General features: G+C 56.8%; 1 protein-coding gene across 2 annotated transcripts in view; it reads left to right on the top strand.

Moving 5' to 3' along the window:
• Window positions 1–19,817, top strand: part of NKAIN1 (sodium/potassium transporting ATPase interacting 1) — a 41,010-nt gene that overhangs the window by 10,537 nt on the left and 10,656 nt on the right. Inside the window, exon 1 of one of the 2 annotated variants that reach the window (XM_050983177.1) lies at window positions 13,508–13,639. The exons of the other annotated variant lie outside the window; for it this stretch is intronic. Within the exon in view, the coding sequence (XP_050839134.1) occupies window positions 13,580–13,639 (60 nt within the window). The 5' untranslated portion in view covers window positions 13,508–13,579. Of the gene's footprint in view, window positions 1–13,507; window positions 13,640–19,817 lie in introns of those variants that run through there. 2 annotated transcript variants of the gene reach the window in all.

Below are 19,817 nucleotides of genomic sequence, written 5' to 3'. Positions count from 1 at the left end.
CCTGGCATCTCCATCTGTGCCTGCAGGACCCCCTCAGCTCGTGTCCCCTGCTGTCCCCTCCTCTGCTGCCACTTCCAGCCCGTCACCGGCGCTGGCCAATTCCTCTCGGGCGGGTCCGTCCTTCCGTGGCCGCGTCTGCAGCCCCTGGCACCGGGGGTGGGGGCACAGCCAGAGCCCTGGGATGGGCAGGGGTGGCACAGGGCTGGCACCGAGTCGCCGCGGCCGTGTGGGGATGGCTGGGGTGGTCACAGAGCAGCTGGGGCTGGAGGTGGCACTGGGGGATGGCACTGGAGGTGGCACCTGCGGGTGGTGGTGGCATCCCATGGCCACTGAGTGGGTGAGGGGCAGCCCTGGGGCCGTGGGTGCCACCGCCAGGCTTGGGTGGGGACATTCAGGGGACGATGCTGTGGGGGTGGGACCGGGCATGGGAGGTGCCAGGGCTGGGGGTCCCTGTGCCCACCCTGGCCGTTCCTCAGTCCCCTCCAGCTCGCAGCCCTGCCACTGCCTGTGGTCACCTGGGGACACCCAGGACGTCCCCCCATCCCCCTGGGAGGGACACGGGCAGAGTCTGGAGCGATGGGAATTTCAGGGCTGTGTTTTATTCCCCGTTTTGTTCCCTCCTGGGAATTTGCCTCGTGTCTCGGATTTGCTGGCTCTCCCGGGATTCCATTTAGCAGCACAGCCTGGTGCTGCTGTGACCAGGAAACTCCCACGGGGGGGGGTGGGATATTAACAGTTTTATTTCTATTTTTTAGCTCTTTTCCCTCCCCCAAAGCTCAGCAGTTGTGGGAAGGTGGCCTGTGGAGAGGTGCAGTCCCTCTGGGGGTGAGGATGTCCCTGTCCCATTCCCATCCTCCCAGGGCTGCATCCCAGCAGGCTGCAGGCTGCTGCCCCTGAGCCCAGCCTGGGGCTGATCCTGGGGCTGCTCCTGGTCCAGCAGCACCCAGAGCTGAGGGTATTTGGGGAATTTGGGGTGACTGTGGGGTGTCTGCCTGGGGCTCTGCTGGTGTCAGGAGCTGTATTTAGGGACGCCCTCACCCATTTGGGGCTGGTTGATGCCCCATTGGTGCAGTTCCTCTCCATCACCCATCCAGGACATGGGTGCTGCCCCAGCTTTGGCACCCACAGGCCCCAAACCTTTGGGTGCACCCACAGCAAGAATGAGGATTTCCACCTCTAAATGTGGGGGCGAGTCCCAGCCCAGCTCACCTCCCAGCCTGGACACTGGACTGATGCTCCCACCACCTTTTGGGGTCCCCCTGTGGCTCCTTCCGTGGGAATGGTGCTCCAGGCTGTCCCCACGTCCCCCTGCCCCATCCCCTCCTCCATGAGGGGGGTGCCGACCCCACTAATGACCCCAACCCCCTAACGACCCCATCCCCCACCTCGCAGCAGCCCCAGGCCCTAATTATTTTCACTCCAGCCCCTCCCCCCAGGAGGAGCCGTGTGGCTCAGGGTCGGGTCCCGTGGGTGGTGGCACTTCCCAGACAAAGCAAACCCGGCCCTAACAAAGGCCCTTGAATGACACATGGGGCGAGGGCTCGCAATTAACACAGCCTCGTTAGCGGGGTCCAGGCCTTGGGGTTTCCCTAAATATGGAAAATCTCATCCCTGCCGTGGGTGCGTCCGTGGGGGGATGGGGTGGGACAGCACCCGTCACCCAGCTGGCAGAGCCGTGCCAGCAGGAAAACAATTCTGGGGGAAAATCCCCATTTTGGGGCTGGCCCTGATGCCGGGGGGATGGGCTCACAACCCTGCAGGGTTCGGGATGTCACCTGTCACGACATGCCGGTGTCACTTCTTGTCCTTAAGGGATGCAGCGGAGCGGAGTGGGGGGCCCCGGGCTGGATCCAGCCCCCGGAGCTGCTCTTGGGACCCCCTCCCAAGAAAGGGGCTGGGAAAGCCCATCCCAAAGCCCCTCCCGCGGGGGTGGGGATGGAAGGGGGTGAAGCGATTAATAAAAGCAATTTTCACGGCTGTTTGAGGAGTCTCTGATGAGCTCCCGAGCTGCCGATGGCTGCGGTTGATGACGGCCGGGAGCCGCCGCACCCGCCCCGCAGGTCCTGCCCGGGTAAACGGGAACGGGAGCGTAGGATCCACGGCGCAGGGATCCTGGGATCCCCGGCACAGGGATCCATGGCACAGGGATCCACAGCACAGGGATCCTGGGATCCCCGGCACAGGGATCCATGGCACAGGGATCCACGGCACAGGGATCCTGGGATCCACGGCACAGGGATCCTGGGATGCATGGCACAGGGATCCACGGCACAGGATCACAGGATCCCAGGATCCCTGTGCTGTGGATCCCTGTGCCATGGATCCCAGGATCCCTGTGCCGTGGATTCCAGGATCCCTGTGCCGTGGATCCCTGGGGTGCAGGTGAGGGTTGTGAGAATGGGGGGATGCTCTGGTCCTGCCTGGAACACAGAGGGGCTCCACCCTCACCCCGGGAGCAGCAACAGGGATGGGGGATTTCAGGGAATGTTGATGGGACTGTTCTTGAATTCCTCAATGGATACTGAGATGTCCTGGGTAGACTTTTGCACCCCAAAAAGCTCCTTGAGGGCTCAGGGGACATCCCAACCCCCTCCCTGCCACTCACCTCTCCCACCCCCCATCATTTCCTTACAGCCCATGGGAATTTCTGTCCCAGCACCTTCTCCTTGCAGGGTGCTCATCCAGCCAGGAGACCCCAAACCCTCCAAGGTCCCATTACTCAATGGAGAAATAAGAATAAATCTCCAATTCTCCAAGAAATTCTCACCCATGGGAGGGGGGTGCTCCCATATTTAAGGCCAAGATCCCCTGTGCTTAAAATACAAATCCCCTAAATTTAAACCAAAGGTTGCCCATATTTAAGCCCAAACTCTCCCATATTTAAGCCCCAAAATGTAAACCCAAACTCTCACAAATTTAAGCACAAAAATCCACCAGATCCAAGATCAAGACCCCCGAATTCCAGCCCCAACCCCCCCAAGATTTTAGCCCAGGATGGGAGCGGGCAGTGGGGGTGGTGCCCCTCACCCGGAGCCGCGGGTGTCCGTGGGTTGTGGAATTACCCCGCGGAGAGGAAAACCCACCGGGGCCATCCCACAAATCCCATTTGCTCCGGCAGCTCCCACCTCGCCGGGCAGGCGAATCCCTCAGACCTGCGTGGTTTGATCCGGGGTTTTAAAGCTAAAAAATTGGATAAACGCTGGAAGGAACACCCACACCCGCCGGGCTGGGTGGGCGCTCACGGGAACCACCTCCAGATGTCCGCTCATCCCTCCAGGATCTGGGGGCGTCCCGTCCTCCTCCAAAACAATCCCAGAAAAATCAATATTTTGGGAGCCGTTTCGCCTCCCCACCGGCTGCCGCCGGCTGCTCCTTTGGCGGCGCCAGCGCTCGCAGGGATTATTTTTGCTGCCCGGCTCATTAACGGGGTTGTTACCAGGCAGATTTCCTCAGCTGAGCTTCTCCTTCGCGGCCCGCGGGCCGTGGGAGGAGGGAATGCCGGTTTCCATAGCGATGCGCTTGGCTTTAATCAGGGCTCTTCCCTGGGAGAATTGATTGCGGAAAGTGGCGCTAAATAAGTCAGTAAATTGGATTTCTTTTTGTGTATATATATGTGTATATTATGTATTCATTTTTTCCCACTCCTCTATCGGATTATATTAACGGTGTCTTTGAGGCATCGGTTGAGATTTGAGGAAAAATACCTCTGGCTTCTCCCAGATGGCACGATAAAGAACAGGAGCGGGAGAATTAGCATGGAAATTGCCTGCGGCTTAATCCGTGTCCACCGCGGGCTGCTGGGGCATCTCCTCCGGCATCCCTCCTGCCCAGTCCTGCTGGGCTTTGGCAAATTTTTGGAGCAGGTTGTCCCATTCCTTCGCTTTTCCCTGCCCGGTCCCCTCCCACATCCAGCCCCAGCCTTTGTCTGTGTCTCACTCCCGGAATTGTGATCTAGGGAATCAGGCTCTCCACAACTCTCCAGGTTTCCCATTTTATTCCCTCTGGCTGTGCAGTGCCCCGAAGTTAAACTCAAGGTTCTCAAATTTGAGCCCAAGATCCCCATATTAAAGCCCCAAATCCCCCAAATTTAAGCCCAAGATCCCCCAAATATAAGGACAAAATCCTCCAAATTTAAACCCAAGATCTCCCGAATTTAACCACAAAATCCCCCAAAATTTAAACCCCAAATCCACCAGATCTAAGACCAAGATTCCCAAATCCAAATCCTAAACCCAGATTAAAGCACAGGCTGCCCTAAATCTTAGATCCCAAAGTTAAGCCCCAGCTCCCCCAGATCTCAGCCAGTGATTCCCCAAATTTAAGCCCAAAACCTCCCAAATTTAAGCTCTAGCTTGCTCAAACCAAGGCCCGAGATCTGCCAGGTTTAAACCCACATTTCCCTACATTTCATCCCAAATTCCGCAGATTATAACCCAACATCCCCCAGGTTTCAGCCCTGAGTTATTCCCCATTTGCTTGTGGGGTTTTTTAGGGATTTTTCCTCCATTTGAGTTAATTCTCCACCTCTCAGCAGCTTCTGCTGGGAGTCTCCAAGGGGATGCCTGGTTGAGGTCCTGGATTAATCCCGATTTTCTTTATGGGGTTTGGGATTGGAGTCCAGTGTCCCCGGGGATAACAAATTCCTGCAAGGCTGAGCTGGGGCTCAGGGATCCACCTTGGATGGGACAGGGATTTATTTGGGATGGGATGGGAATGTGGGATGCACAGAATGGATGGAATAGGACTGGCAATAGATGGGATACAGTGGGATACAGTGGGATACAGTGGGATAAAATAGGATGGGATGGGATATGCCCTATGCACGGAATGCATGGGATACAATGGGATACAGTGAGATATGTGGGATGCATAGAATGGATGGAATGGGATGGGATTGGCATGAATGGGATTGGGAATGGATGGGATACAGTGGGATACAGTGGGATATGTGGGATACAGTGGGATTTGTGGGATGCATAGAATGGATGGAATAGGACGTGGGAATGGGTGGGATACAGTGGGATACAGTGGGATTTGTGGGATACAGTGGGATACAGGTGGGATACGGTGGGATACAGTGGGATTTGTGGGATACAGTGGGATACAGTGGGATTTGTGGGATGCATAGAGTGGATGGAATATGATGGGATCAGCATGAATGGGATTGGGAATGGATGGAATACAATGGGATACAATGAGATCAGTGAGATATAGTGGGATACAGTGGGATACAGTGGGATATAATGGGATCGGGGATACGTGGGATCAACTGGGATGGAAGTGCCATGGGAATACATGGGATACATGGGATACAGTGGAGATATGTGGAATGCATAGAATGGATAGAATATGATGGGATCAGCATGAATGGGATCGGGAATGGACGGGATACAGTGGGATACAATGGGATATGTAGGATATGTGGGATGCATAGAATGGATGGAATGGGATGGGGTTGGGAATGGATGGGTGGTGTGGGATACAATGGGATACAGGGGGATATGATGGGATGGGATATGTGGGATGCATATGTGGGTGGAATTGAAATGGGAATGGATGGGATACAATGGGATACAGTGGGATACAGTGGGATAAAATGGGAAGGGTGGGATGAGATGGGATGGTAAGAGATGGGATGGAATACATGGGATGCATGGAATTGATGGAATGGTGTGGGATGGGATTGGCATGGACAGCATTGGGAATGGATGGGATACAATGAGGGATGGATGGCATGTGGTGAGGATGGGATGGGATGGGATGGGATGGGATGGGATGGGAATGGGATGGCTGAGAGGACAGCAGGCTCTCTGGTCACCCCAGAGGTCCCAGCCCTGCTCCCTCGGGTTTGGAGCAGCTCCCAGCTTGGTGTTCCCAAGGAACAGCCTTTCTCCAGGGCTGGAGCTTCCCTGCACTCTGCTGTGCCTCAGTTTCCCTAAGGCCCTGCTCCATGGAGCTGCTCCCCCTGGCCGGGAGAGCAGATGCTGAGCAGGAACCAGGCTGTTTTCCAGGGAAACTGAGGCATAGCAGGGCAGGCTCAGCCTCACTGGAATGCTGGGTCCAGTTGTGGTCACAGCCCCGTGCCTCAGTTTCCCCCCGGGCTGCTCCCACAGCATTCCCCTCTCCAGGAACACTCCTGGCACCCTGTCACCCCCTCCCACAAGTGCCACCACCCCGTGTCCCCCCACCAGGGCACCCTGGGCTTGCCAAGGTCACTGCAAGGTGGCGCTGGGGGGGTGCTGAGCCCCAGCCCGGGATGACCGGGACCACCCCGGCTCCCTCCTGCGGGAGCAGTGGCAGTTCCCGGGGGATGGATGGGGCGATTCCCGGCTGGAATATCCACCCCGGCTCCCTCCTGCGGGAGCAGTGGCAGTTCCCAGGGGATGGATGGGGCGATTCCCGGCTGGAATATCCACCCCGGGTCCCTCCTGAGGGAGCAGCGGCAGTTCCCGGGGGGATGGATGGGGCGATTCCCGGCTGGAATATCCACCCCGGCTCCCTCCTGCGGGAGCAGCGGCAGTTCCCAGGGGATGGATGGGGCGATTCCCGGCTGGAATATCCACCCCGGGTCCCTCCTGAGGGAGCAGCGGCAGTTCCCGGGGGATGGATGGGGCCAGCTGAGCTCTTCCTCCTTCGCGGCCCGCGGGCCGTGGGAGGAGGGAATGCCGTTTCCATAGCGATGCGCTTGGCTTTAATCAGGGCTCTTCCCTGGGAGAATTGATTGCGGAAAGTGGCGCTAAATAAGTCAGTAAATTGGATTTCTTTTTGTGTATATATATGTGTTCTTATGTATTCATTTTTTTCCCACTCCTCTATCGATTATAGTAACGGTGTCTTTGAGGCATCGGTTGAGATTTGAGGAAAAATACCTCTGGCTTCTCCCAGATGGCACGATAAAGAACAGGAGCGGAGAAGTAGCATGGAAATTGCCTGCGGCTTATCCGTGTCCACCGCGGGCTGCTGGGGCATCTCCTCCGGCATCCCTCCTGCCCAGTCCTGCTGGGCTTTGGCAAATTTTTGGAGCAGGTTGTCCCATTCCTTTCGCTTTTCCCTGCCCCGTCCCCTCCCACTCCATGCCCCAGCCTTTGTCTGTGGCTCACTCCCGGAATTGTGATCTAGGGAATCAGGCTCTCCACAACTCTCCAGGTTTCTCCATTTTATTCCCTCTGGCTGTGCAGTGTCCCCGAAGTTAAACTTCAAGGTTCTCAAATTTGAGCCCAAGATCCCCATATGAAAGCCCCAAATCCCCACAATTTGAAGCCCCAAGTCCCCCAATATAAGGACAAAAATCCTTCCAAATTTTAAACCCAAGATCTCCCGAATTTAACCACAAACTCCCCAAAATTTAAACCCCAAATCCACCAGATCTAAGACCACGATTCCCAAATCCAAATCCTAAACCCAGATTAAAGCACAGGCTGCCCTAAATCTTAGATCCCAAACGTGAAGCCCCCAGCTCCCCCAGATCTCAGCCAGTGATTCCCCAAATTTAAGCCCAACACCCTCCCAAATTTAAGCTCTAAGCTTGCTCAAACCAAGGCCCGAGATCTGCCAGGTTTAAACCCACATTTCCCTACATTTCATCCCAAATTCGCAGATTATAACCCAACATCCCCAGGTTCAGCCCTGACGTTATTCCCCATTTGCTTGTGGGGTTTTTTAAGTGGATTTTTCCTCCATTTGTAGTTAATTCTCCACCTCTCAGCAGCTTCTGCTGGGAGTCTCCAAGGGGATGCCTGGGTTGAGGTCCTGGATTAATCCCGATTTTTCTTTATGGGGTTTGGGATTGGGGTCCAGTGTCCCTGGGTATAAACAAATTCCTGCAAGGCTGAGCTGGGGCTCAGGGATCCACCTTGGATGGGACAGGGATTTATTTGGGATGGGATGGGAATGTGGGATGCACAGAATGGATGGAATAGGACTGGAATACTGGGATACAGTGGATACAGTGGGATACAGTGGGATAAATAGGATGGGATGGGATATGCCCCATGCACGGAATGCATGGGATACAATGGGATACAGTGAGATATGGGGGGATGCATAGAATGGATGGAATGGGATGGGATTGGCATGATGGGAAGGGGAATGGATGGGATCACAGTGGGATCAGTGGGTATGTGGATCTGTGGATACGGCATTTGTGGGATGCCTAGAATGGATTGTAATATGAGCGGATGAGATAATGGTTGGGGATATACAGTGGGATACATTGGGATTTGTGTGGGATACAGTGGGATGTGATACAGTGGGATACGGTGGGGATACAGTGGGATTTGTGGGAACAGTGGGATACAGTTGGATTTGTGGGATCATAGAATGGATGGAATATGATGGGATCAGCATGAATGGGATTGGGAATGGATGGAATACAATGGGATACAATGAGATACAGTGAGATATAGTGGGATACAGTGGGATACAGTGGGATAAAATGGGATGGGATGTGCCCTGTGCACAGAATGCATGGGATACAATGGGATACAGTGAGATATGTGGGATATGTGGAATGCATAGAATGGATAGAATATGATGGGATCAGCATGAATGGGATCGGGAATGGAGCGGGATACAGTGGGATACAATGGATATGTAGGATATGTGGGATGCATAGAATGGATGGAATGGGATGGGATTGGGAATGGATGGGTGGTGTGGGATACAATGGGATACAGGGGGATATTATGGGATGGGATATGTGGGATGCATATGTGGGGTGGAATTGAAATGGGAATGGATTGGGATACATGGGATACAGTGGGATACAGTGGGATAAAATGGGAAGGGTGGATGAGATGGGATGGTAAGAGATGGGATGGAATACATGGGATGCGTGGAATTGATGGAATGGTGTGGGATGGGATTGGCATGGACAGCATTGGGAATGGATGGGATACAATAGGATACAGTGGGATGGACTGGACGGACGGGGATGGATGGGATGGGATGGGATGGATGGGATGGGATGGGATGGGATGGGGATGGGATGGGATGGGATGGATGGATGGGATGGGATGGGATGGGATGGGATGGGATGGGATGGCTGAGAGGACAGCAGGCTCTCTGGCCACCCCAGAGGTCCCAGCCCTGCTCCCTCGGGTTTGGAGCAGCTCCCAGCTTGGTGTTCCCAAGGAACAGCCTTTCTCCAGGGCTGGAGCTTCCCTGCACTCTGCTGTGCCTCAGTTTCCCTAAGGCCCTGCTCCATGGAGCTGCTCCCCCTGGCCGGGAGAGCAGATGCTGAGCAGGAACCAGGCTGTTTTCCAGGGAAACTGAGGCATAGCAGGGCAGGCTCAGCCTCACTGGAATGCTGGGTCCAGTTGTGGTCACAGCCCCGTGCCTCAGTTTCCCCCCGGGCTGCTCCACAGCATTCCCCTCTCCAGGAACACTCCTGGCACCCTGTCACCCCCTCCCACAAGTGCCACCACCCCGTGTCCCCCCACCAGGGCACCCTGGGCTTGCCAAGGTCACTGCAAGGTGGCGCTGGGGGGGTGCTGACCCCCCCGATGCCGGACCACCGGCTCCTCCTGCGGAGCTGGCAGTTCCGGGGATGATGGAGCATTCCGGCTGATATCCCCGGCTCCCTCCTGCGGAGCAGCGGCAGTTCCCGGGGATGGATGGGGCGATTCCCGGCTGGAATATCCACCCCGGCTCCCTCCTGCGGGAGCAGCGGCAGTTCCCAGGGGATGGATGGGGCGATTCCCGGCTGGATATCCACCCCGCTCCCTCCTGCGGGAGCAGCGCAGTTCCAGGGGATGGGCGATCCCGGCTGGAATATCCACCCCGGCTCCCTCCTGCGGGGCAGCGGCAGTTCCCGGGGATGGATGGGGCGATTCCCGGCTGGAATATCCACCCCGGCTCCCTCCTGCGGGAGCAGCGGCAGTTCCCGGGGGATGGATGGAGCGATTCCCCGCGGGAGCATCCAGCCCGCTGTGCGGGAGGGCAGCGCCGCGATGGGCGGGCAGGAAATTGAGCTGCTTCGATCGCCTCGGCTTTCCCTCGGCGTGGAAAAGTTTCCCGGCAGGGAGGCAGGAGGGGAAGGGATCTCACGGCAGCGTTTGTGGGATGCTGCCAGCGGGAGCTGGGGCGTTGTGCTGAAGCTCAGTGAAATATAAATGCGATTTTGTGTCAGAGTTAAGGAGATGCTTTGTCAGAGGTCAATCGGTTAGATCAGCCTGCTCCTGGGGAAATCTGGAATTTGTGGTGTTTTCAAGGAAAAAAAAATCCCAAACGATCAAAATTCCCAGGGTTCTTATGGGGATATTGGAACCGAATCCACCCAGACCCCACAGTCTGGGAGCTGAGGGGGCCCAGGGCTTTGTTTGAGGGGTGGAAATGAGGAGGAGCTTCCTCCTGGTGAGAATCATCGGGAGGTGATCGTGGAGCGTCCCCTGTCCATGGGGAACACCAGATTCCCTGGATTTCAGCGATGCCAGCATCTCAGAAGGTTTGGGGGGTCGGGGTTGTACCTCTATGCCGTGCCTCAGTTTCCCTCTCCTGTGATGGAGCCAGAACAGGATGGGCTGGGTTTGATCAGCTACATTTAGTGGAATAATAATAATAATAATAATAATAATAATATAAATAATAATCATAATAATAATAATAATATAATAATAATAATAATAATAATAATAATAATGATAATAATATAATAATAATAATAATTTATGGCAATTTGCCCCCCTAAGACTGCATTTCCCAACCCTCCCTCCCTGGTGGAACCTCAGGGATGGACGGAGCCAGGAGCACGGATGTGGGAGCAGGGCTTGGAGGGCACCCAAGGGGTGGCACCCCGAGGGGTGCCAGGGGTGGGGCCGCCCCCAGGGGTTCATCCCATGGGGCAGATTCCAGCGGGATCCCGGGGTGCGGCCGCCAGACAGGCGCATCCAGCCGGGGCTGCGTTCCCATGGCAACACCACCGGATGCGGGGAAATGAAATAAATAAAAAACTGGGAAAGGGGAGGGGGGATCCAATGGGAGAGAGGAGGGGAAGCCGTGGGGTGGGCACCGGGTGCTGAGGGGCCCTGGGCACACCAAGTGTCCCCGGAACCACATCCCAGGGACCAGGATGCTTTGAAAGCTCCCATCTGGGAGGGGTCAAAGGGGCCCCAAAACCTGAGGCATCCACCAGGGATTGTCCCAGCAGGAGAAGAACCCCATTTGTGCCTCTTTCACCCCAATTTCCACTCCTGCTGTGGTTTTGCTCCGGCATCGGGGCCTCTTTCCAGCTGGGGCCTCATCCTGCTCCTCCCTGCCCGATGCTGGAGAGGGATTGGTGCCCTTTATTTCTTTCCATCTGTGATTTTAGGAAGGTTTTTGCAGATGGAAGTAGGTCAGGAACTTGTTTCCCCGAGCCATTAAATGAAGTCCCTGGGCTCACAGCGGTGTTTGCACCTCTCTGATAACCAACCGTGCTCTCTTCTCCTCCGAATCGCGGCCGATTCCCCCTCCCGGGGCTGCGGGGTGGAGCCGCTTCCCAGAGCTCCTGGGCTCCTCATGGGCAAGGGAGGGCACTGGCACAGCCAAAATGCCCCGAACTGCCTCAAAAAGAGGGGCTGGGGGAGGGGGGAGCCTGCTAGGGGGTCGGGTGGGAATTTGGGGTCCTGGAGCACCTTTGGGGAGGCGCCGGGCGCGGCTGTCCCTGGGCTGGGGGGAGCTCCAGGGATGCTCCATCAGCCCCGGGGCTGTGGAGAAGATTCCTCACGGCTCGGGCATCCCTCTGCCCTGCCCAGCGCTGCCCCGGGGGGTTCCTCCCCGAACCCCGATGGGTTTTGGGGGCCAGAACTCCCAGAGATGGCTGCGGCTCAGGGACGGGGTGAGCGAGGCTCTCGCAGCATCTTCGGCACACGAGGAGTCAGAACGGCCAAATCTCCTCCAAACGCGGCCGAATGAAAAGTTAAATCCCCGGCGAGCCTCGGGCATTTGGCCAGCAGGAGGAAATCACCCGGCTGCGGGGGTAATGACCCATCGGAGGGCCAGCGGCCCTGCCCGGCCCGGAGGGGAGCTCAGAGCTCAGCCCGAGGTGCAGATGCTGCTGCGGGGCTGAAGAGCAGCTGGAGGCGGGAGCAGCGTCCTGCCTGCACCAAGATCCTGCCCAGCGCCAGGTGCAGGTCCAGGAAGAGAGAGAAGGGTCCAGGGAGAGCTGAGAGCCCCTGCAGGGCCTGAAGGGGCTCCAGGAGAGCTGCAGAGGGACTGGGGACAAGGATGGAGGGACAGGAGCCAGGGAATGGCTGCCAGTGCCAGAGGGCAGGGCTGGATGGGATCTTGGCAATTGGGAATTGTTCCCTGGCAGGGTGGGGAGGGGCTGGGCTGGAATTGCCAGAGCAGCTGGGCTGCCCCTGGATCCCTGGCAGTGCCCAAGGCCAGGCTGGACACTGGGGCTGGGAGCACCTGGCACAGTGGGAGGGGTCCCTGGCACAGGGGGAGGGGTCCCTGGCACAGTGGGAGGTGTCCCTGGCACAGTGGGAGGGGTCCCTGCCATGGGAATGGGATGGGATTTAAGGTCATTTAAGGTCCTTTCCAACACAGACCATTCTGGGATTCTCTGGTTCCAGGAGGAGCTGCTGGGCAGGAAGGTTCCTGCTTTCCCAGGGTGCCGGGTCTTGGGGGTTCACCCAGCACTCCCCACCTTGCAGTCAGATTTCCAAGCTGTTTCTCAGGAAAAGAAACCTGGGAAGGGTTTCTTTTGGACACTTTTGGCCATGGCTGGATGGTGTTTCACCCCACAGACACTTTTGGCCATGGCTGGGTGGTGTTTCACCCCACAGACACTTTTGGCCATGGCTGGGTGGTGTTTCACCCCACAGACACTTTTGGCTGGCTGGGGGCTCCAGCTGGCAGGTGGGGACAAGTCCAGGTGTGCAGGAGCTCTGGTGGCTGCAGGATGGAGCTTCCCCCCATCTCAGGGTCTGCTCCTCGGGTTTCCCTCTGCCAGAGAAGCTTTAAGGCCATGGGAAGGAAAGGAGTGGGTTCTGCTGGAGGGTTTGGATCCAGAGCTTTGTTCTGGCCCACAGCCTCTGAACCCAGCCCCAGCTCCAGCAGAACTCCTGACCCCGTGGGTGCTGCTCCTTTTAACCCCGGGGAGAGGGCAGGAAGGGGCAGGGAGCCACCAGCCAGGACAGGAGGGAGGTCTCAAGGACAAAGGACACCTGGATGGCCCAGTGCCCCCAGGGGTAGAGGGCATCCTTTGAACCTGCCAATCACTGGAGCCCTTCTGGAATGCCAGGACTGACAGACAGTGCTGGGAGGGGTCAGGGAGGGGGAAGGAGAGGTGACTGACACAGCTGGGGGGAATCTTCAGGGGGGGAGCCGGGGTTCTGAGGTAAACTCTGAAATCACGGCACACACCCAATAACCCCGGTCCTGCTGGCCAGTGCACCACAGGGACATTCCAGCCTACCCAAACCCGTTATGCACGGAATTCCCAGTGATTCCCAGCTGCTCCCTGCCCTCAGCACCCGGGGGTGCCAGCCCTGATCCCTGCCCCCTCTGCTCTGTTGCAGTCGCTGCTCTGGAGAGGCAGATCTTTGATTTCCTGGGATACCAGTGGGCCCCCATCCTGGCCAACTTCCTGCACATCATGGCCGTGATTTTGGGTATTTTTGGGACCATCCAGTACAGATCCAGATACCTCATGATGGTGGGTACCACCCTGGGGATGCAGCACTGTCAGCCCTGGGGGCTCAGCCCAAGTCCCTCCTGTCCCCTGGGACACAGAAGCTGGTGGCTGCTCCATCCCTGCCAGTGCCCAAGGCCCAGCTGGACAGGGCTTGGAGTGGGACAGAGGGATTTGGGAGGTGGTCCTTGCCAAGGAAAAATACCTCTGGCTTCTCCCAGATGGCACGATAAAGAACAGGAGCGGGAGAATTAGCATGGAAATTGCCTGCGGCTTAATCCGTGTCCACCGCGGGCTGCTGGGGCATCTCCTCCGGCATCCCTCCTGCCCAGTCCTGCTGGGCTTTGGCAAATTTTTGGAGCAGGTTGTCCCATTCCTTCGCTTTTCCCTGCCCGGTCCCCTCCCACATCCAGCCCCAGCCTTTGTCTGTGTCTCACTCCCGGAATTGTGATCTAGGGAATCAGGCTCTCCACAACTCTCCAGGTTTCCCTTTTATTCCCTCTGGCTGTGCAGTGCCCCGAAGTTTAAACTCAAGGTTCTCAAATTGAGCCCAAGATCCCCATATTAAAGCCCCAAATCCCCCAAATTTAAGGCCCAAGATCCCCCAAATATAAGGACAAAATCCTCCAATTTTAAACCCAAGATCTCCCGAATTTAACCACCAAATCCCCCAAAATTTAAACCCCAAATCCACCAGATCTAAGACCAAGATTCCCAAATCCAAATCCTAAACCCAGATTAAAGCACAGGCTGCCCTAAATCTTAGATCCCAAAGTTTAAGCCCTCAGCTCCCCCAGATCTCAGCCAGTGATTCCCCAAATTTAAGCCCAAAACCTCCCAAATTTAAGCTCTAGCTTGCTCAAACCAAGGCCCGAGATCTGCCAGGTTTTAAAAACCCACATTTCCCTACATTTCATCCCCAAATTCCGCAGATTATAACCCAACATCCCCAGGTTTCAGCCCTGAGTTATTCCCCATTTGCTTGTGGGGTTTTTTAGGGATTTTTCCTCCATTTGTAGTTAATTCTCCACCTCTCAGCAGCTTCTGCTGGGAGTCTCCAAGGGGATGCCTGGTTGAGGGTCCTGGATTAATCCCGATTTTCTTTATGGGGTTTGGGATTGGAGTCCAGTGTCCCCGGGATAACAAATTCCTGCAAGGCTGAGCTGGGGCTCAGGGATCCACCTTGGATGGGACAGGGATTTATTTGGGATGGGATGGGAATGTGGGATGCACAGAATGGATGGAATAGGACTGGCAATAGATGGGATACAGTGGGATACAGTGGGATACAGTGGGATAAAATAGGATGGGATGGGATATGCCCTATGCACGGAATGCATGGGATACAATGGGATACAGTGAGATATGTGGGATGCATAGAATGGATGGAATGGGATGGGATTGGCATGAATGGGATTGGGAATGGATGGGATACAGTGGGATACAGTGGGATATGTGGGATACAGTGGGATTTGTGGGATGCATAGAATGGATGGAATAGGACTGGGAATGGGTGGGATACAGTGGGATACAGTGGGATTTGTGGGATACAGTGGGATACGGTGGGATACGGTGGGATACAGTGGGATTTGTGGGATACAGTGGGATACAGTGGGATTTGTGGGATGCATAGAATGGATGGAATATGATGGGATCAGCATGAATGGGATTGGGAATGGATGGAATACAATGGGATACAATGAGATACAGTGAGATATAGTGGGATACAGTGGGATACAGTGGGATAAAATGGGATGGGATGTGCCCTGTGCACAGAATGCATGGGATACAATGGGATACAGTGAGATATGTGGGATATGTGGAATGCATAGAATGGATAGAATATGATGGGATCAGCATGAATGGGATCGGGAATGGACGGGATACAGTGGGATACAATGGGATATGTAGGATATGTGGGATGCATAGAATGGATGGAATGGGATGGGGTTGGGAATGGATGGGTGGTGTGGGATACAATGGGATACAGGTGGGATATGATGGGATGGGATATGTTGGGATGCATATGTGGGTGGAATTGAAATGGGAATGGATGGGATACAATGGGATACAGTGGGATACAGTGGGATCAAAATGGGAAGGGTGGGATGAGATTGGATGGTAAGATATGGGATGGAATACATGGGATGCATGGAATTGATGGAATGGTGTGGGATGGGATTGGCATGGACAGCATTGGGAATGGATGGGATACAATAGGATACAGTGGGATGGGATGGGATGGGACGGGGCGGGACGGGACGGGATGGGATGGGATGGGATGGGATGGGATGGGATGGGATGGGATGGGATGGGATGGGATGGCTGAGAGGACAGCAGGCTCTCTGGTCACCCCAGAGGTCCCAGCCCTGCTCCCTCGGGTTTGGAGCAGCTCCCAGCTTGGTGTTCCCAAGGAACAGCCTTTCTCCAGGGCTGGAGCTTCCCTGCACTCTGCTGTGCCTCAGTTTCCCTAAGGCCCTGCTCCATGGAGCTGCTCCCCCTGGCCGGGAGAGCGGATGCTGAGCAGGAACCAGGCTGTTTTCCAGGGAAACTGAGGCATAGCAGGGCAGGCTCAGCCTCACTGGAATGCTGGGTCCAGTTGTGGTCACAGCCCCGTGCCTCAGTTTCCCCCCGGGCTGCTCCCACAGCATTCCCCTCTCCAGGAACACTCCTGGCACCCTGTCACCCCCTCCCACAAGTGCCACCACCCCGTGTCCCCCCACCAGGGCACCCTGGGCTTGCCAAGGTCACTGCAAGGTGGCGCTGGGGGGGTGCTGAGCCCCAGCCCGGGATGACCGGGACCACCCCGGCTCCCTCCTGCGGGAGCAGCGGCAGTTCCCGGGGGATGGATGGAGCGATTCCCGGCTGGATTATCCACCCCGGCTCCCTCCTGCGGGAGCAGCGGCAGTTCCCGGGGGATGGATGGGGCGATTCCCGGCTGGAATATCCACCCCGGCTCCCTCCTGCGGGAGCAGCGGCAGTTCCCAGGGGATGGATGGGGCGATTCCCGGCTGGAATATCCACCCCAGCTCCCTCCTGCGGGAGCAGCGGCAGTTCCCAGGGGATGGATGGGGCGATTCCCGGCTGGAATATCCACCCCGGCTCCCTCCTGCGGGAGCAGCGGCAGTTCCCGGGGGATGGATGGGGCGATTCCCGGCTGGAATATCCACCCCGGCTCCCTCCTGCGGGAGCAGCGGCAGTTCCCGGGGGATGGATGGAGCGATTCCCCGCTGGAATATCCACCCCGGCTCCCTCCTGCGGGAGCAGCGGCAGTTCCCGGGGGATGGATGGAGCGATTCCCCGCGGGAGCATCCAGCCCGCTGTGCGGGAGGGCAGCGCCGCGATGGGCGGGCAGGAAATTGAGCTGCTTCGATCGCCTCGGCTTTCCCTCGGCGTGGAAAAGTTTCCCGGCAGGGAGGCAGGAGGGGAAGGGATCTCACGGCAGCGTTTGTGGGATGCTGCCAGCGGGAGCTGGGGCGTTGTGCTGAAGCTCAGTGAAATATAAATGCTATTTTGTGTCAGAGTTAAGGAGATGCTTTGTCAGAGGTCAATCGGTTAGATCAGCCTGCTCCTGGGGAAATCGGGAATTTGTGGTGTTTTCAAGGAAAAAAAAATCCCAAACGATCAAAATTCCCAGGATTCTTATGGGGATATTGGAACCGAATCCACCCAGACCCCACAGTCTGGGAGCTGAGGGGGCCCAGGGCTTTGTTTGAGGGGTGGAAATGAGGAGGAGCTTCCTCCTGGTGAGAATCATCGGGAGGTGATCGTGGAGCGTCCCCTGTCCATGGGGAACACCAGATTCCCTGGATTTCAGCGGTGCCAGCATCTCAGAAGGTTTGGGGGGTCGGGGTTGTACCTCTATGCTGTGCCTCAGTTTCCCTCTCCTGTGATGGAGCCAGAACAGGATGGGCTGGGTTTGATCAGCTACATTTAGTGGAAATAATAATAATAATAATAATAATAATAATAATAATAATAATAATAATAATAATAATATAATAATATAATAATAATAATAATATAATAATAATAATAATAATAATATAATAATAATTTATGGCAATTTGGCCCCCTAAGACTGCATTTCCCAACCCTCCCTCCCTGGTGGAACCTCAGGGATGGACGGAGCCAGGAGCACGGATGTGGGAGCAGGGCTTGGAGGGCACCCAAGGGGTGGCACCCCGAGGGGTGCCAGGGGTGGGGCCGCCCCCAGGGGTTCATCCCATGGGGCAGATTCCAGCGGGATCCCCGGGTGCGGCGGCCAGACAGGCGCATCCAGCCGGGGCTGCGTTCCCATGGCAACACCACCGGATGCGGGGAAATGAAATAAATAAAAAACTGGGAAAGGGGAGGGGGGATCCAATGGGAGAGAGGAGGGGAAGCCGTGGGGTGGGCACCGGGTGCTGAGGGGCCCTGGGCACACCAAGTGTCCCCGGAACCACATCCCAGGGACCAGGATGCTTTGAAAGCTCCCATCTGGGAGGGGTCAAAGGGGCCCCAAAACCTGAGGCATCCACCAGGGATTGTCCCAGCAGGAAAAGAACCCCATTTGTGCCTCTTTCACCCCAATTTCCACTCCTGCTGTGGTTTTGCTCCGGCATCGGGGCCTCTTTCCAGCTGGGGCCTCATCCTGCTCCTCCCTGCCCGATGCTGGAGAGGGATTGGTGCCCTTTATTTCTTTCCATCTGTGATTTTAGGAAGGTTTTTGCAGATGGAAGTAGGTCAGGAACTTGTTTCCAAGCCATTAAATGAAGTCCCTGGGCTCACAGCGGTGTTTGCACCTCTCTGATAACCAACCGTGCTCTCTTCTCCTCCGAATCGCGGCCGATTCCCCCTCCCGGGGCTGCGGGGTGGAGCCGCTTCCCACGGCTCCTGGGGCTCCTCATGGGCAAGGGAGGGCACTGGCACAGCCAAAATGCCCCGAACTGCCTCAAAAAGAGGGGCCGGGGGAGGGGGGAGCCTGCTAGGGGGTCGGGGTGGGAATTTGGGGTCCTGGAGCACCTTTGGGGAGGCGCCGGGCGCGGCTGTCCCTGGGCTGGGGGGAGCTCCAGGGATGCTCCATCAGCCCCGGGGCTGTGGAGAAGATTCCTCACGGCTCGGGCATCCCTCTGCCCTGCCCAGCGCTGCCCCGGGGGGTTCCTCCCCGAACCCCGATGGGTTTTGGGGGCCAGAACTCCCAGAGATGGCTGCGGCTCAGGGACGGGGTGAGCGAGGCTCTCGCAGCATCTTCGGCACACGAGGAGTCAGAACGGCCAAATCTCCTCCAAACGCGGCCGAATGAAAAGTTAAATCCCCGGCGAGCCTCGGGCATTTGGCCAGCAGGAGGAAATCACCCGGCTGCGGGGTAATGACCCATCGGAGGGCCAGCGGCCCTGCCCGGCCCGGAGGGGAGCTCAGAGCTCAGCCCGAGGTGCAGATGCTGCTGCGGGGCTGAAGAGCAGCTGGAGGCGGGAGCAGCGTCCTGCCTGCACCAAGATCCTGCCCAGCGCCAGGTGCAGGTCCAGGAAGAGAGAGAAGGGTCCAGGGAGAGCTGAGAGCCCCTGCAGGGCCTGAAGGGGCTCCAGGAGAGCTGCAGAGGGACTGGAGACAAGGATGGAGGGACAGGAGCCAGGGAATGGCTGCCAGTGCCAGAGGGCAGGGCTGGATGGGATCTTTGGAATTGGGAATTGTTCCCTGGCAGGGTGGGGAGGGGCTGGGCTGGAATTGCCAGAGCAGCTGGGGCTGCCCCTGGATCCCTGGCAGTGCCCAAGGCCAGGCTGGACATTGGGGCTGGGAGCACCTGGCACAGTGGGAGGGGTCCCTGGCACAGTGGGAGGGGTCCCTGGCACACGGGGAGGGGTCCCTGGCACAGTGGGAGGGGTCCCTGGCACAGTGGGAGGGGTCCCTGACACAGTGGGAGGGGTCCCTGCCATGGGAGTGGGATGGGATTTAAGGTCATTTAAGGTCCTTTCCAACACAGACCATTCTGGAATTCTCTGGTTCCAGGAGGAGCTGCTGGGCAGGAAGGTTCCTGCTTTCCCAGGGTGCTGGGTCTTGGGGGTTCACCCAGCACTCCCCACCTTGCAGTCAGATTTCCAAGCTGTTTCTCAGGAAAAGAAACCTGGGAAGGGTTTCTTTTGGACACTTTTGGCCATGGCTGTGTGGTGTTTCACCCCACAGACACTTTTGGCCATGGCTGGGTGGTGTTTCACCCCACAGA

The sequence above is a fragment of the Serinus canaria genome, chromosome 23, assembly GCF_022539315.1.
Source record: "Serinus canaria isolate serCan28SL12 chromosome 23, serCan2020, whole genome shotgun sequence".
NCBI classification, from domain to species: Eukaryota; Metazoa; Chordata; class Aves; order Passeriformes; family Fringillidae; genus Serinus; species Serinus canaria.
This window is presented reverse-complemented; position numbering and strand designations above follow the sequence as displayed.